Source organism: Natrix helvetica (genome assembly GCF_964273705.1).
Source record: "Natrix helvetica genome assembly, chromosome: 2".
Classification (NCBI taxonomy): Eukaryota; Metazoa; Chordata; class Lepidosauria; order Squamata; family Natricidae; genus Natrix; species Natrix helvetica.
Window position 1 is genome coordinate 261,509,395 of NC_138552.1, and position 18,945 is coordinate 261,528,339.

At 40.8% G+C, this 18,945-nt stretch overlaps 1 protein-coding gene across 4 annotated transcripts in view; it reads left to right on the plus strand.

Annotated features, from left to right (window-relative positions):
• The window catches only part of VRK2 (VRK serine/threonine kinase 2), a gene marked incomplete at its 3' end in the record, with an annotated part of 62,405 nt that overhangs the window by 32,781 nt on the left and 10,679 nt on the right, over window positions 1-18,945 (plus strand). For 2 of the 4 annotated variants that reach the window (XM_081942354.1, XM_081942355.1), the window contains exon 9: window positions 13,696-13,816. The exons of 1 other annotated variant lie outside the window; for it this stretch is intronic. In XM_081942354.1, the coding sequence (XP_081798480.1) occupies window positions 13,696-13,816 (121 nt within the window). Of the gene's footprint in view, window positions 1-13,695; window positions 13,817-14,231; window positions 14,347-18,945 lie in introns of those variants that run through there. One more of the 4 variants, XM_081942357.1, reaches the window with a different exon arrangement.

The window sequence follows — 18,945 nt, forward strand, 5'->3', positions numbered from 1 at the left end:
AACTATTTGTCTTCCTGTTGGTCAGCCATCGATAGTCCGAACTTCTGAATCCTGTCTGGAACTGTATTGGAATTCTTTCTTGGAATCTGTGGCGCTGAGACTTGGGCATGCTTTGAGAGCGTTTGTGTGTGTGTGTCTCCACTGCTGGAAAAAGGGCAAACGCACCTTCCAGGACTTCCATTACAAGTGTGGTGAGAGAGAGAGACTCCTGGTAAGTTGGGAATCATCTCAGGGAAAAAGGAGTGAGCTTTGTTTGCCCCAGGCATTTAGAGACTGTTAGCCTGCTGTGTCAAAGAGAGAGACTCTTTGCTGGGGTTGCTGGATGTCCTAAATAAGGGAACATTTAGTTAAAAACAGGCTGCTTGTTGTGTTTGGGGAGCCGGGTCAGAACAGGAACTCTCATTCCTGACTGTACAATTCAAGAATCCCATGTTTCAGAAGAGGATCATAGCCAATCCTACCATAGCCACAAATAACAACCACTTTGGGAGGTGAATGAAGTCTCAAATACAATCTCCTTAGCCTGCAGAAGCGCTGGGTTCCTACTGGTTCTTACGGGTTCAGCCAATTAGGCAGTAACTTGGCCTGCCCCAAACTGGTTCTCGGTGCCATAGGCGCCATCTTGTTTTTTTTAGTATTGTGCATGCACGAAGCACGTCCCTGAGCAAACCGGCAGTAGTAGCAGCTGGAACCCACCCCTGGCCTGCAGCAGTAACTTCCTGGAGCCCTACTTCCCCCAGTTCTCGGGAGGGTTCTGCCATTTCAGTTGGCTACCCTGTAGGAATCTCTCTGGAGGGGTGGGAATAGCAGGAAAAGAAAGGCTGTTGGAAGGAATGGCAGGTGTTGTTAGACTGTTCCTGCACAGTGCAAACAGAGCACAGGCTTTTTATACAAACAATCCCAGTCCAATCACTGGTTTACCTAAATAACAGTCCTGTATGAATAATGCTGGGCTGTATGCATTAGCAGATCAGATTATTATATGATACCCGCCTGTTTTACTGAAATGAGAATAAAAGAAATATTTCTGTTCTGCATGCATAACTAAGGTTTGTTTGGCCTTTAAAGCAGAATTATGACTATCTTGTGACAAATACAATAAAAACGGCTGAAAACTCATAAAAATGCTGTTTAAGTAATAAACATTTAGCATTTCTTGCTCCTGTTCCTCCAGATTAAATTTCTTGTCCTTAAGACCATAGCTCTAAGCAACTACACAATTGCCTTATTTTTATCATGGAACCTGACTGCATTTTATTGAGCATTCATTTTTTGAAATGTTGCTCTGTGAAAATAGTGTTGCTTTTTCCTGCTTGTTTCTTGATAATTAAAGAGAATTATACCTGTATCAAGCATGCCTCTTAAAAATTTGTTACATAGTTAGTAGTGTTAAAAAGTAATATTTGGGTCAATGCTGTGTATGGATTTTTGTAGATTTTCTACTCAGTGAGGCATACAGTCAATACCTAATTTCTCAGGAGATATACTGCACTCAACGTATCGAGCTTCTTTTAAATACTCTAGGCTCTGCGTATCAAGTGCATAAGACTGGTTTTAATTTGCCATCATTGATGGACATCAGAGGAGTATGAACTGTCTGAATTAAATTTGTTCCAGCATGTTTATATCAGGGCAGAATGGAAGGTGAGACAATTCAGGTGCCGCCTGTCCTAGTCTGTTAACAAATGAATTACAGAACTGATGTTAGCAGCTTTACTCTTTCTCTAAAAGAGCTGCAAATCAACATCTCATTATGCTTTATTAATTTGGGAAAAGAGCACCGAAGCAGGCTCGTTCGTAGCTTAAAATACGAGTATGGCAATTCCATATATGGAGTTTAATATGAAATTCAGACTTGTATTCAAAACCACATTCAGTCGTGAAACAGCCAAGATGGAGATGCCTTTGGTACAGTCTCATGTAGTTTTGAGATAAATTTATTATGAGAATTTTTTTTCCTTTGTATTATTTCTCTTATGAAAAATGTACAGCGCAGCTTACAAAATTAAGACAATAAATAAAATGCAGATTATACGCAGGTTTTGGAATGCAGAACAAAAGCAAAAAGCAGATTAGAACTGGCACAGCTGTTTTTTTAAAGCATATTGACTAGATTACTACATTGACTAGACTAGTAAATCAAAGTAGAAGCACACTGAATAAATATCATTGTTAAAATATTTAAATGCTGCTTTTCTGGGGCAAGGACTGAAAAGCAGTATACATAACAAACTATAAAAATAACTAATATAATATCAAGAGGACAAAAGCTACATAAGGTATTATTAAAATTAGTATCATAAGTACAAACAAATTTATGCAATTTGAAGAGAAAAAGAATGTGGATTTATCCATGCAAATTGAACTCATACTGAGAGTTCAAATGTCATGAAACCATTCATTAGATGGCCATAGCCAAAATTTCTGGATCTATCTGTTATCTTGAGGTTAAAAGATTAAAATTTATTTATAGAAGAAGCTGTGAAAGAAATTTGCTTAGCTAAATTAACTAACCTTTGTATTTATTGCCTAGTAATATGGTTGGTTAGAAAATATATTTAATTTAATTTGTCTTTTTATTTATTACTAAATTTATATCTTGCCTTTCTGTTACTTTAAGGCCAATATTTCTCTATCCTAGCAATTAGTACCTGGGTGTTTTTAAAGTACACAGATCTTAATGTTGCTGTGGTTAAGAAACACTGCTTTAGGAGACCTTGAGCAATTAAAAAATACTGAGAATAAAACACAATAAGGTTAATACAATGAAAAACAAAGTAAAAAAATTGGTGAAAGAGATGTATTTTAACATATTCCTAAACAGCGAGAGAATGAAGGCCAAGCCGTGAATGTACTGGCCTAGTTACCTGCGGGATCGTGTCCTGCCCCATACATCCCTGCGGCCCATTTGCTCACACAGAGAGGGTCTCCTCCGGGTGCCGTCCTCTAGAGATTGTCAGAGGGCAGTGCCCAGGAGTAGGTCCTTCTCTGTGGCGGGCCCTACCCTTTGGAACGACCTCCCCCCAGACATTAGGACAACAACCGATCTCCGCTCCTTCCGCAGTAAACTGAAGACCCACCTGTTTCGGCTAGCCGGCCTGGCATAATTCGACAACGTTTCCACCCCTTGGTCATTTTTAATTGTTAATTTTAGTTTTTAAATTTTTACCTGGGGTTTTAACTTTTTTGAACATTGTAATTTATTTATTTCTTTTTTACCTCCTCTGTATGACACTGTGTTGCTTGTTGCTTGTGTACGTCGCCCCGAGTCCCTGTGGGGAGAGGGGGCGACTAATAAGTGCAAATAAATAAATAAATAAATAAATAAATACTGTGTGATTTAGATGAAAAACTTCCTTTCACAAGTACTTAATGAGGTTCCCATAGGAGAAGGGTCTTAAGAAGGTCTTCTTCTACTGATTTGAGTAACAGGACAAGTTCATAGTAGAAAAGATGGTGCCAGCACCTTAAAATAATGACCAGTAGTACAGATCTTCTAATACAGGCATCATGATTTCTCTTCCACCAATGTGCAGCCTGGCCTATTGTACCAGTTTGCAATTTCTCAATCTATTTCAATGACAGATCCATAGAAAGTACACTGAAGTACTCCAATGGTAATATAGATTTATTGATTAGTCAATTGACCATATCAAAAATATTGAAGTAGTCACGATTAGTTACACCCAAAGCATGACTTGTAAGAACAATTGCTTATTCTATCCTGGTTCATAATATGTGTATGTATGTATGTATATATATATATATATATATATATATATATATATATATATATATATATATATATATATATATATATATATATATATATATATATATATATATATATATATATATATATATATATATATATATATATATATATATATATATATATATATATATATATATATATATATATATATATATACATACATACATATATATATATATACACACACATGAATATAAAGGCTACCTATGAAAAAAATGTGAGTTGCTTTATCAGTGTTGTATAAATATCTGACCTCTTTTTTTAGTCATAAAGTAACAAAAGTTATTATTGGGGATACAGTGAAACTGTAGGAAGCCTTCACTTATGGGAGACAGTGAGGTAAGAGTGAGAAAACATTATCAGAACAGTCAATCGCTTGAGGTGTAACATTTGCTCTGCCATTCACCAACAAAGAACCTGTTTTGTCCAGCCTCCCTGATTTTAAAGTAAGCAGAGATCCTTGATAGCAAGAGATAACCTGTATAATTAAAAAATGGTTTATAATTGAAAGTAGGGGGGGGATTTTCTCTTAATTGCACACGAAGCTATGATTTAAGTGAATTTATGATTCTGTGAACACAATTCAGTGAACATAAGGCAGAGATAGGCAGATCATTTAGGTGATTTTCATGGTGATGATGCAACACATTTTTGGAGAAGATATCACCAGTCTACTCACAGACTGCATTAGTAACTCCTTCAGAGGTGGTATTCAGCAGCTTCTGACCAGTTCTGGAGAACCTTAGCGGAAATTTTGAGTTGTTCGGACAACTGGTAAATACCACCTCTGAATGGTCCCGCCCCCATCTATTTTCCGCCTCCCAAGTCCCAGCTGATTGGGAGTGAATGGGGATTTTGCAGTAACCTTCCCCTGCAACGCCCACCAAGCCACGCCCACAGAACTGGTAGATTGGAGGAGATCCACCACTGATCTCCTCCAATCTGATAGTATAATGTTGTTGCAATAGAGAAACTGGCTGTGAGGGAATAGCATCTGTCCAGCATTGCACTGCAAATTAGGTCTGGAAGAGGGTTTCTTTGGGGGGAGGGGCTTATTGGGGAGAGTTGCTGAATCTCTTACAAGGACCCAGTCTTGTACATGAGCAGCCTGATGAGTGAATCTTCCTTGGAATCCACCTCCTTTTTTTTTGCATCTCTATGCAAGCGTGGACAGGATTTTCTAGCTGTGATATCAGAAATTTGATGTGCTTTCAATGCCAAGGAAATATTAAAATAAGCATACCTTACTTTCTGTATTAAGCTTGTTTGCTTAGGTTTTTTCTATGGTTTTAAATTATTTATTTTTCTGTAATTTGCTCTTTCGCTCAAGTAAGCAAAATGTACTTTAAAAATATATATGGTCTGGGTTTTTTTTAAAAAAATATTTAGAGAACTGATTTCTACTGACTATAAAGATAATTCTGCCTCATTGAGAAATATATTGTAAAATATTTCATATTTTATGCCCCTTGCAGATAAGGAAACTTCATACTTAATAGCAGCGACTCCTTATATCACAGTTGTATCTGCTTAGTCACAGACCAAAGCTAAGGCAGAGTTATAAGAGGTAGAATTTACCCTTCCTCTTTCTTGGCCAAATTTTGATTTATGTAAAGAAAAATGCTTACGGACTGATGTCATCAGAAGGATTGCTGGGCATTTTAAAACTATTGCCGAGTTCATTTTCTTCATTCCTATGCAAGGCTGCACCTCATTCCATGCCAGGATTGCACTATTTCTGAAACTGTTGCCAACAATAGATCGTTGGAGATTGGAACAGGTTTAATTCCAGGAACAGGGCATATGTTAATCTCCCAGCTCTATCCCTGACACCGAAGTTGAAAGCAAAATGGGACTGAAGTGGCATCTGTTGAATGCATTGTAGGGTTGTTGTTTCTAGTAGATTAAATGAAGTGGTGGATTGGAGGCTTCCACCCTTCTTTTTTCTCTTCTTCCCACCTTGTGATCTAGGATAGTTCATGGGTTGCTCACTCAACTGGGCAACTCAGTGAGTGGTAAAAATCCCACCTCTCTCTCGAGCGGTGTATATTTCATGTTTCTGAATGGGTAGAATAAATTGAATGTGATTTTTATCCATAAAGCATTTTAAGCATATTCCCTTTTTGAAACTTGCAGAAAATCATTAAGAAGAAGCAGCTAATATCCGTGCATGGTACTGAAGCTTTACTTTCTTTCTACTTTCTTAATTTAACCCTTCCCACAAAGTGAGCATGCTAGCCATACTACTTCTGAGACATAGTCAGTAAACAGAAACAACATTCCTGACCGATTCTTCCCTCTATCACCAATCAGGGTCAATGTTTTCATAAGGCAGTTTACAAATTAACACCTAATTGAGGCGGATGCATTTAGCAAACTTGGTAGTGATTGCAGTCCACATAAGTATGAGGAGTGGATACTTCTTATCATTATACACCTTCCCAAGCATCATTCCAAAGCCAAATGTTGACTTCCATAATTTAATCAAATACCCTACAGATTGGACAAGCCTGTACACACTTAACATTTGTCCAATGTATAGTAATGAAATACTCGTTCAGGGTATTGGAGTAGGTCCCTTCCAACTGTATTATTCTATGTTCTATGCTACATTTGAAGCAAAAGTTCTCAACTTGCTGAATTAATTGCCACTTTTTGGGATAAGGTAAAAGTGGATTGTAACACGTAGAAATTGTAGAAAAGTGTTAAATGACTATAACGCAACAATATTTATTTGGCTTAGAATTATTAGGGAAAACACTCCCCAAAGGAAAAGTTAAACAGTCAAAAATAAACATTCTATACTTTTAATTTCACCTACTTTAAAAATAAATTATTTGGGGAAAACTATTGGTCTTTAGAAAATACAGTATCTATTTTTCATAGTTCCAGTTGAAAAAGCCTATTTGCCTACAGAAAATGACCATAACCTGATTCTAAATGAAAGTTGGCTTTTTGTTAGCAAAATATAGGCTTGCAAAAGTGTTAGATTACAGAGAGGACATTTTTCAGACATGAAATTATTCAAATTGTCACTTTATTTATGACATCTTAAAATGATGTAACATGTTATTTTCTCCTCTTACATACATAGATTTATCTTTTCTTAAGAATAAAAATTGGGAACTCCAGCAATTATGTTTCTGTTCCTTATCTTTGACAGTAATATTTAGTACGTATATTTTATGTACTAAAATATCTTTAGAGTTATATTGAATATAAGAAATAGCAACAATTTTTCTTTTTCCTAAAGATTGAAGAATTTAGAAATCATGCTAATTTCCAAAATATTGTGACTCTATTGGTTAACCTGAATATAAAATAACAAAGAAAAATGGACTTGTAGATCTAAAATTTTGAAAATCAATAATACTTTTTGCATTGTTGCTATTTACAGAATTAGGCAAATTGAAATTGTTTAATGTTTTACTTTTGAAGCTACAGACCACTAAGTGACTGTGAATATACTATGAATTAATTATAATATGACACTTTCCTTATGTAATAGATAGGAAGTACAATTTCTATAACTGTGACAACTCTTGTATAAGAAATTAGCTATGATTTCTACACATTGTGATATGTTTTTAGTAATATTTTGAGAATTGTGAAGTTGTTGTTGTTAGATTGGGTAAAGGATAGGCACACACAGGCTTAACGGTAACAACAGCTCTTTATTAAGTACAACAAGTGAGAACAATCCAGCGAAGTTTGTGTCTGACAGCAGCCCATTTATAGGGAGCTGTCAGACCCTTCGACTAATAGGATTAAATCTATGTTCCCACTGGAACAGGGGACCTTGGTGGAAACCACTGTAGTTAGAACAAATATCTAACACCTCTTCCCTCTTGGATGGAACAATCCTACTTGTTACATAGTCATGAAGGTAGGTGGGCTTTTGGGTAGCTCTGTCTGACCTGCGCAGTTCAGTAGGAGGGGTTTCCTTGGACAGGTCAGACGGACCTGTTTGCTCCGCAGCTCCGCTTGGTGGAAGCTCCTGGAACCTTTCGCAGGCCGCGGCTGGAGCTTCTAGAGCCAGTTCGCTCGGAGCTTGCTGTGGGCCTGCAACATAACCAGATAAGTTTCTCGGTAACCTCGGGCTTGAGCTGGCCATGGAAGGAGTGAGTGTTTGCTCCGTTTGGGTAGGGCTTTGGATAACTCGTGCAGGAGTTACTTCTGGTTGTCTAAGAGTGGAGTTGGAGAGGCGGCCATGGAGTTGGTCAATATGCCTTCTCCAATTCCTACTGTCCTTGAGCTCTAGGAGGTAAGAGCAAGGGCCGGTGATGTCTATCACTGTGGCAGGAATCCACAGAGTTCCCCCAGCGTAGTTGTGGGCGTATACTGAATCCCCTACGCTAAATGTCTGAATCTTGCTTGTGGAGTCTGGGGGTGATGAGGCAGAATAACTGGGGTATAGCCGGTCTAAGTGGGACCTTAGCCGGTGACCCATGAGAAGCTCGGAGAGGCTTCTCCCTGTAGTGGCACTGGGTGTGATATGCTGATAGCAAATAGTGGTCAACCCGTGTTTGCCAATCTCCCAGGCCCATCCTAGAGAGAGCCTCTTTTGCAGATCTCACCATTCTCTCCGCCTGACCATTGGAGGCTGGATGGAATGGCACAACCAGGACATGCCTGATTCCCTGAGCTGCTGGGAAGGTCTCAAATTGCATGGCGGTGAATTGGGACCCGTTGTCAGAGACCAAGATGTCGGACAGGCCATGCATGGAGAAAAGTCTCCATAGCACCTTGATGACCGCTTCTGCCGTAGTGGAGGTCATCAGGACTACCTCTAACAATTTCGAGTAGGCGTCCACAACTACGAGAAATGTCTGGCCATGAACTGGGCCAGCAAAGTCAATGTGCATCCTAGACAATGGTGCTTGAGGTCGCTCCCACTCCTTAGCAGGCACCTCTGGGGGAGCTGGTCTGGACTCCTGGCACGGTGTGCAGGTAGCCACCCATTCTTCGATCTCCCTGTCCATGTTAGGCCACCACAGTAGCCAAATAATTCATCCTGACAATTCCAGGATGCCCTACGTGTAAAGCCTCTAATACTGCAATGTGCAGTTTGGGTGGAACAACAACCCTGTCCCCGCACAGTAAACAGCCATTTGCAACCGATAACTCATCGCGTTTGGCAAAATACATTTTGAAATCAGACCCAACAGGCCCAGTTCAAAATTTGTTTGATGGTGGAGTCCTTTGCAGAGTGATGGGCAATGTCAGTGGACGAGACAGACCCAGTCTCAAGGCAGTCAATGAGGAGGACTGGTGTCTTGGGGGTAGGGTCAGCAAGACATTCAGGCAGTGGGCAGCGGTTTAGAGCATCAGCATGCCCCAAAGTGGAGTCTGGTCGGTGGATGAGACAGTAGGAGTAGGCAGCTAGGAATATGGTCCATCTGGTCATGCGGGGTGATAATGACACTGGGGTAGGTCGGTCCCCAGCCACTAAGCTCAACAACGGCTTGTGGTCTGTAACCAATTTGAAGTCCCGGCCATATAGATACTCATGGAACCTTTTTACTCCAGCCACTGCAGCCAAAGCTTCATGGTCCAGCTGGCTGTAGTTCCGCTCTGGCAGACAAGGTCCTGGAGTAAAATTCAATAGGGACTTTGGTTCCATTGGGTATGTGGTGGCTGAGGACAGCACTGACGCTGATCGGGGAAGCGTCGCAGGTCAGCACCAATGGCAGAATCTGGCTATATTGTACCAGGAAGGAGTCCGCCGACAGGAGTCGTTTTACCACGGCAAATGCAGCAGCCTTGGCTCTGCCCCAGGACCACTTTGCGTTCTTAGCCAGGAGACGGTGTAAGGGCTCAGCAATGGTGGCTTTCTGTTTAAGAAAGAAGCTTTAGAAATTAAGGAGCTCGAGGAATGCCTGCAGCTCGGTTTGATTGCGAGGTGTGGGAGCCTCCTGAATTGCTTTGATTTTTTGTGTGGTTGGGTGAATCTCAGAGCCATTGATTAGGTACCCTAAGAATTCAACCCTTGGCACGTTAATTTGGCATTTCTCTTTTTTGAGATGGAGGTCTTTGTCTCTAATTCAAGCCAAAACTGTTCGTACACATTTGAAAAGTTGCACCTCATTTGCAGCCGATACCAAGATGTCGTCAAAATAGGAGACGACTCCTGGAATCCCCTGCAAAAACCGTTCCATGACACTTTGGAACAGTCCCGGGGTGATACTAACGCTGAATTGCAGGTGGTGACATTTGAATGCACCCCTGTGCATCACAATGGTTTGAACCTCCACCGTAGCGTCATCTACAGGCAATTGTTGGTATGCCTGCGCCATGTCCAATTTTGCGAAAAATTTTCCGGGGCCTAATGAATGAAGGAGGTGCTGTACAATGGATACAGGGTAGGCACTTTGTTGTAGCACTTTATTTATTGTGAACGTGTAGTCTGCGCAGATGCGGATAGACCCGTCAGATTTGACAGATGTCACTATAGGGGTCTCCCAGCGTGCGTGATCGACCGGCTCTAGGATTCTCTGGCCTACGAACTTGTCAATTTCCTTGTCAATTTTGGGGCGGAGAGAAAAAGGTATTCTCCTAGGTTTTAGCCTTATTGGGGCTATGTTGGGGTCCAAACTAAAGGAAATTAGTACCTCATACTTACCCAACCTGGTGCCGAAGACGTCCTCGAACTCTTTAAAGATGGCTTCAGTGCTGTCATCTTTCAAGGCGTTGATACCGGTCACCTCTAGGCCCAGGGCTTGGACTAAATCTAGTCCTAGGAGGCTCTGCAGGTTGCCGCTGACCACTGTCACTGGGAGTTTCCCACTGAACTGCTTGAACTTCACCTGGAAGGTGCCTTGGCCCATGAAGGGGACCCAGTTTCCCTGGTAATCGCATAGGTGGATGTCAGGGGTGCAAAGATGCTGCTTCTTTAGGCTAGGGATAGCCTGCTTTAGGGTAGACCACGGCATGATGGTCAGTGATGACCCGGTGTCGATTTCCATCTCACATGGAGAGTCCTCGATGAGGACTGTGACCTTCAGCTTTTTTGGCCGCCTGGTGCGGACTTGGCTGATTGATGTGTGGTAGGTGACTCTATTGTTGCCCTCTGAGCGCCATGGTGGCTTCTGCCAGGCCCCTTGGCTGGGCCTCTGTTGCTGGTTTGGTGTGCTTCTAGGCTGCCAGGCAGTGCCAGGGAATTTGCTCCGGCACACCTTGGCGATGTGCCCCTTTCGCTCACAGCAGTGGCAGGCTGTGTCGCGGAAATGGCAAGCCAATCTGGAATGGTCTCCTCCACAGCTAGCACAAGGCGGGAGACGCAGCTTGAATTTGCAGCCGGCTGGGTGCGGCTACTGCCCATGTGGCAGCTGTCATCTTCCTCACCTTCTAAGCCCTCGGGCTCTGCAGCCTCGCGATGTATGCATGTACTCTTTCGCGTGTCTTGTGGAGCGCTTTGGCACTGCAGAGTCTCAGTAGATTTGACGGCTGATTCAGATGCCCTGGCCTCGTCCAGTGAGATCTACAGAGTGAGGTTAGATTTAACAAGTAACCTCCTTTGCAAGTTAATGTCCCGCACACCGCAAAGTATGCGGTCCAGAATCAGCTCGTCCAGGTCTCGGAATTCGCAGTACGGTGTGGCCTTGCAGAGCGCCACAACATACTCATTAATTGGGTTGCCTTCTTTCTGGTTTCTGATGTTAAACACTTGCCGGCGAATGTGCTTGAACGGCTTGGGCGCATAGTGGGTCCTCAGCGTCTGCTGAAGCACAAACCAGGTGACTGATTGTAGTGGTGTCAGCTCAGAGAGGTCTTTTGCCATCTCGAACACTTCCTGGCCACAGTATCCGAGGAACATGTCTTTTTTGCAGCCTTCAGAAAGGCCCATGAGGTCATTTGCCTCGAGGAATCAGTCAAGTCCCAGTATTCGGTGACTGGGTCATATGGAGTTGGTGGGGCGTGCATGGCCATTTTGTGTTCAGAGGGCATTTTGAGTTTGCTGCTCAAAAATGGCTGCTCGAAGCCGCGCTGAGCTCCAGGCTGGATGTACTTGCTGGATTGCTACACTCTTTCGGTTTGCCTAGTTGCCTTCCAATCCCACCTTCATCGCTAGTGTTAGATTGGGTAATGGATAGGCACACACAGGCTTAACGGTAACAACAGCTCTTTATTAAGTACAACAAGTGAGAACAATCCAGCGAAGGTTGAGTCTGACAGGCCCTTATATAGGGAGCTGTCAGACCCTTCAACCAATAGGATTAAACCTCTGTTCCCGCTGGAAAAGAGGACCTTGGTGGAAAGCACTGTAGTTAGAACAAATATCTAACAATTGTGTTAGAATAGCACTTATAGACATAGATGGGAATACAGTAATTTGGTAAATTTTTATTATTGGAATTCACCTAAAATGCTATAATGGCATTGTATATGTGGAAGATCGGTTTTGTTTATTTTAATATCACAAGCAATGCTTTTGGGTTTGGACAGAATGAAAGCTAATTTAGTATAAAAGAGACCCTCAAGACAATAGGATAGTCTGCTAGATAGTCCAGGAGTTGAACAGCAGTTAATATAGACAGAACACGTAAGAATTTATGTGTTTTCATCATAAAAAAGAGTTGTGCATATGCACAGGAATCGATTTAGTTCTATTGGACTAGGCTTCCATATTTTATAATCAAGTATTGTGTTCCGTAGTCACCCGAAAATGTTGGTAATGAAATACAGAACTTGTTGGGTCAGTGATGGGAACATCCTCGCTGGGACATCAGGCTTTTTTATTTTTGCAGCTTTTTGCATTCCATCCTGGATCTAAACGCTCAGTTTCCTAGTGTAGAACTACGAATTTGGGGAAAAAAACAGGTTTTCCTGATACAGAAACTTTCAGATATCTTGGATTATAAATATTGTCATCTCTACCAGGCATGGATTTTCTGATTTCTGTAGTGTTATCCTTTCCCCATTTGTTATTGCAAAGTTGAGAACATAGTTTTGAATATATGTACAATGCATATATTCATGCAAGTACAGAATTCTGTCTTTTGTTTAGAAAAAAAATAGAAAAAAAGATTGTTGCGTGTTGGTGTGTGTGTGTGTGTTGCTTCTCTTGCAACCTAGCTCACTAGTCTAACTAATGTCTCCTTGATTCTTACTTTATCTTTAATAAAGTGTTTAGATGCATGTTGCTAGAAAGAGCCATTGAGAAACATATATCTTTAAGACGGCTTGCGACTTATATTAGCTCTGCTATTAAATACTACCTACCATAAATGGTTTGATTTTAATAATTTGGAAATAAAGCTAGATTTAAATTGAACGAACACTTCAGTCAAAAAGAGCCAAGGGATTTATATTTTCAAGCTATGCGAAAACATTCCTGTCTCTTTGTGCAGATATTTTTGCTGCTCAAGTGGTAAGCCCACTAGAGGGCAATGTTGTCATGCTGTCGGCCATCAAGCATCTCTGGTTTAGTGGAGCAGGAAAGGCCATCACTGTTTAGTCTGCTCTCGAAGGGTCTCAGCATGACCAATGTGGACCCCATGGACTTCCTGGAACATGTGTTAGCAATTTAGGAGCAGACATTTATTTCTTTGTTTTACTGCCTGGCTCTTGGAAAAAAGTGTTGGTGCCGGGTTATGGGCTGTCTGGATCATGTCAGAGGCCATGGGGATCAAGTTCATGTGACAGGGCAAGCAAAGGGATGGAGGAGGTGAGGAAGCTGCCCCTCCCCAGGAGCAACAAATCGCTGCCTGTCTGTGGACTGCAGCCAAAAGACAGGCCGTGCGGAGTTCCTGGGACAGCTGAAAAAACACGGCATAATTCTGCCCGATTCCCTCTTTTGCTTAACTAGTGCATTAAATTACTATAGTTTTCATTTTTTTTAAAGAGGTGGTGGTGGTGGTGATGATGGGGAAGCTAGCTCAGTAATAATTTCTCTTTCCTCCTTCAAATTTCCAATTTAGCACCATCCCGAAGAGGGGACCTTGAAACCTTGGGCTACTGTATGTTGCAGTGGATCTGTGGAAGTCTACCCTGGGAGCAGAATTTGAAGCATCCCGAGGCTGTGCAGGCTGCAAAAACAAAGTAAAAAAAGTGTTCTTTATTTAATTACATGTTCTGCTCTGACTCTGCAAAGCAGGACAGGTTGAAAGGATGGGGGTATGTGTATATATATGCGTGCAGGAATCACCCTTTGTAAAGAATCAATTCCTCCTCTTCCTCCCCCCCCCCCCAAAAGAAGAAAAACGTCTTTCAGCAAATCAAAGCAAACCTAAGTATAGCTGTACGAAATAAAATACATTTTTGGATGGAAAGCATAGGCCCCTAAGTTACATTTCTGAAAGAATTGCAAGAATACAGTCAACATTAACGGTGCTTATTGCTCTTATTTTAATTAATATTTGATCCCCTTTTGTAAAAACCCATTGGAAAGCAAGCTCCTTATTGCTGAGGGAGTTGAATGGCTTCCCTTTCCTCTTTTGTATTATCTGTGCTAAAGGACAGCAGCTGGCAACTTTAATGAAGATGACAGGAGAAGGTTCTGCTAAGCTGCCAGGAGGTTCACAGATGAGGCCTTTTCTTGACAAAAAGCACAAGTTTTTTTTGCAGTTGTTGTTCTACCCACAAGCGAGTGTGGGTCAGATTGTGACCAGATAACAGTAATGAATTCCCAGTCACTGGAAGGGAAGCCATGTGTGGTTGTGCTTGTGTTAGGCTCCAGGATTAATCCACAATACAATGATTTTTTCTTAAACAATCACAGCCTAGAGTACTCGTCTGAGAAACCTCATAAAGTTGACATTCTGACTAATTTTGCTGCAAAGGTGCTAAATGGATTCACATACACTCGGATCCCATTTGTTGTGCAAGGAATATACTATTATGAAACTTTCAAGGATAGGGGGTTGCCTGCTGTCACAACAATATTGTGAGACGGCCAGTTCTCAGCACCCCATTGCTTAAGTCTATCCATCCTAACTCCCATCCGTTTTCCGCTACTCTGTAGTGCATATCTCTTTAATTTAAACAGATGAAACCAGTCTGTACAGGAGTGTTTCTTGATAGCCTTAGATAGCTAAGACAGCTGAGCTATCTAACACTAATCATAATGTTTTGAATTTTTAAAATACAAACTAACCTCTGAAATACAATCCTACAGCAAAGCCTCATTGAATACAATTGGACAATTATTAGTTGCAACTACAATATTCTATTTATTTGAGAGATTTTGTATAATTACCTTTAGCTTGAATGGAACACATGTTTGCATGTGGCATTGATTAACTATTGGATAACAAAAAAGGTTGTTAATCAGTTGTTGCAAGTTTTATTTTTAAGGTCTTGGTGCCTTGCTTCTGAATGCAATTTTATTTCCCCCATTTATTCCCTTCTTTTTAAAGGGTATTTTCAGAAAGGCCATTCGTAAGTGTGAAAAACAAAAGGAAGCTGGAATTTCACCTGCTTCCTAAAGCATGTAATTAGCCCCAGCAAAATGGAACTTGTGTGGCAGCCTCTCTGCCCTTACTGTGAGACCTAAGTAAGTGAATTATTGGGCCCCATACAGCCAGTTTCTTGGCTCATAATATACCAGCTATGCTGCAGTGGAGGGTTACAAGTGGCAAAGGCAGCAAAGTTTTAAATAGGGCAAGTCACAACAGAGGTACACAATAGGGATGGCTTGTTCTGAAGAAATCAATCTGCGCATTCACTTTGGCAGTGGCTCTCTGCAGAGAGAGGGAGGGAGGTTAGCCTGCAGGCTGCAGATAATACAGATTGTATCTGTAAATGTTGACTTTGTACAGTATTGTTTAATATTTCCTCCTTTAAAACTCTTGATCACTACAATTCCCCACTACCTGCCTCTTCAAGCAATTCAGTATTCAGGCAATGCAGTCTTTAAAAATTATTAATTCTACACTCAACAGTTAACCCCATGAAAGGATGGTACATCTCCTTCCCAAAGTCCCTTTACTATATACGCACACATATATGCTCTTCAAGATTCTTGATATTTTACTAAAAAAAAAAAAAAGTAAACATCATTTCCAATGTTTATCTTGCTAATGTGGATTGAAGAACAAATTATAAAACCGTGTTTTGAATGCCCAGATTTGGTTATTCTCAAGTTAAATACTTGTGTAGCTATGAGTTCTCCATTAAGTTCTGTTATCTGCTTAACTAGCACACTTGGTATGAGGCAACAGTATATAAATTAAGTAGCTTAATGCAGAGAAAGGGTTTTGTAAATCTGCATATCTCTTTTGCCCCTTTCAATTCTTACATGAAACATCTTCATATTTATTAGAAAGGGTAAATTTTATGTCAGATAAGATGCAGTAATAAGCCAAATGACTATATTGAGTATTTGACAAGTCAATTAATTTGATTTTGGGCAAATGGAATGAAGAAAGCATCTGCTGGAGAATTTGTGAAGCTAAAGTTGTCTGGTGTTAAGCCAGCTTTTTGCCAAAGATGGCTTTGGATTCTAGTATGCATTACCCTTTCTGGAATGAAAGGAATTATTAGCTTATCAACAGGAGGACCCCAGATTTGGTACAGACAGGGTAGTCTATTTCACTTAAATTATTAGTACTGCAGATAGTTCTCTGTAACAATGACAATTGTGACTGAACTGGAATTGCAGTAAGCAACATAATTATATAATGTGATGTCATGTGACCACACTGTTTAGCAACAGACGTTCCAGTTGCTGTTGCTAAGCAAACACTGTGCAATTTGTTAAGTGAGGACCTCATATACCGCTTCCTGCTGGCTTCCCATTGACTGCTTGTGGGAAGCTAGGAGAGAACATCGGGAATTGCAGCCTGTTGTGATGTTGAAATTGTGAGCCAGACACTGAGTGTCCAGTTCACTGTCATGTGACCGCGGGGATATTGCGAGGACCAGAACCTAGGATCAATCATAAATACCGCCTGTTTAGCATCGTCACAAATTCCACAGGTAGTGGTTAAACACCTGTACTTGGAAAGAAGCAGCTTCTCATAATTTGGCACAACATAGACCACACAATAGGGCCAAAGCATAATATGGTACTTAGACTTTTAAAACAATTAAACAAGGATAGACTGAACGTCTGTACAGGTAGTCCTCGACTTACGACCACAATTGAGCCCAAAATTTCTGTTGCTAGGTGAGACATTAGTTAAGTGAATTTTGTCCCATTTTACAACCTTTCTTGCCACAGTTGTTAAGTGAATCACTGCAGTTGTTAAGCTAGTAACACGGTTGTTAAATGAATCTGGTTTCCTCAGCATAGCATTTTCTTCCTTATATTCGCCAAAATCTTGACATCGTATGGGTGTGTAAAAATCTTGAACTCATACAGGTGCGTATTGTGGTGACTGGTGCAATGTCTAGCCTTGTTATCTGGGATTAGTGTTCACATGTGAACTCTGATGAAATGGATTGTGGGGTTGATCCTTGCTCTCCTGGCATTTTAGGGAACCCAGCAATTAAAAGTAATCAAGGTGCATATGTTGACGTTGCTTGTCAGAAAGGTGACCACATGACCTTGGAACACTGAAAATATCATAAATATGAGTCAGTTGCCAAGCATCTGAATTTTGATCACATGACCTTGGGGATGCTGCAGTGGTCATAAGTTACTCTTTTCAGTGCCGTTATTACTTTGAACGGTCACTAAATGAACTGTTGCAAGTTGAGAGCTACTTGTATTGTTTCATTTGTTTTGTACCTAGCACAGTAGTTCCCAATATTGATGGCTTGGCGGCCTGGCAGGGTGGGAGAGAGGAATTAGTGGGATTAGTGTTCTCACGTGAACTCTGATGAAATGGATTGTGGGCTTGATGATCCTTGCTCTCCTGGCATTTTAGGGAACTCAGCAATTAAAAGTAATCAAGTGTAATATATTATGTGAAAATAACTGATAGATCTTTAAATGGCCTGATGAAGCCTATTGTGTGGAGAGGATAGAGTGTGCTGGATAGAAGAAAGTGGAAAATCAAGAATCAGATATTCTAAGATCTCTGCCCTAGGCAGCTCTCATACTGGACAGTACAACAGTGGAGTCAGAGAAAAATGAGAAGTGGGACAAGAGGAAAACTTAAACATCCATCCATTGCTTCTTTTTTCAAAATACCTTTCTTGCTATTTTCCCAGGGTCTGCCATGCATGTCTAATCTAAAGCTGCATAAAAGCTGAAGTAAAAGCTGTTTTCATGGTTTTCATTGTTATTTCTGGAATATGATTACGGGCTAGAACCCAGAAGACCCTGAATCCCACCTTAGGCACAAAACCAGCTGAGTGACCATTGGCCAGCCTCTCTCTTTCAGCCTTAGGAAGAAGGTGATGGTAAACTTCTTTCAAAAAACCTTGCAGAAGAAAACCGCAGGAAGAAAATCCAGGAAATTGCCAGGAGTCAGAACTGACTTAAAGACACTTAGATAGACAGACAGATAGCAGTAAGGAAGGGAAGTTAACAAACATCAATTGCTTTGCGTCACCTAAATGGAAATGCTTTGTACTAACAAAGATATTGTTGGGATAGCTATATCTAATTGTTTGCCTCTGATTTAACCAATTACAAATAATTATTTGAGCACTCTTAGTATCTGTTTTCAGATCTGACCAACATTCAGCATGCATGAGCCTTTTCTAAGAGAGCAGATTCTTACATTTAGAGACCTGCTTGCACATGGGCTATTCTTTTTATTCTTTTGGCTAGTATGCTTTCTCCTCTTCATAGGTCCATCCCTAGAGCAGTAGGAGGCATTCGGTTCCTTTTGCCTCTTTCACAGTAAATTTCATGATATTGGGTTTTTTTTTTAACTGTAGGACAAAACTTCCTATCAAAGCTATACTTAATTACTGGCCAGTCTTGCTTTGAAAGAAATCAGATGCTATAGAGAATAGTTTTGCTGCTGAATCTTCCTCATTTTAAAGAAATGATAACTTAAAACTGTTGAATTACAAAAGGTTTTTTTTTTTTTTGCATTTCCAAAGCTACCAAGAAACAAAGATTTATACGAGCATTTAAACTGTGAAACTGATTACTATGAGAGGTGGTGATCTCTCTCTCTCTCTCTTTTGCTTGCTGTGCTCAAGCAGAGGCCAGGCACCTCTGCCATGCAGTCTTTCCTTTGGATTCCTGCCTTTAGGACATAACGGAACTGACAGTGATCTAGACCAGTTATCAGTACAATACATTCCAGTATTAAAGGCTATAGTGTGTG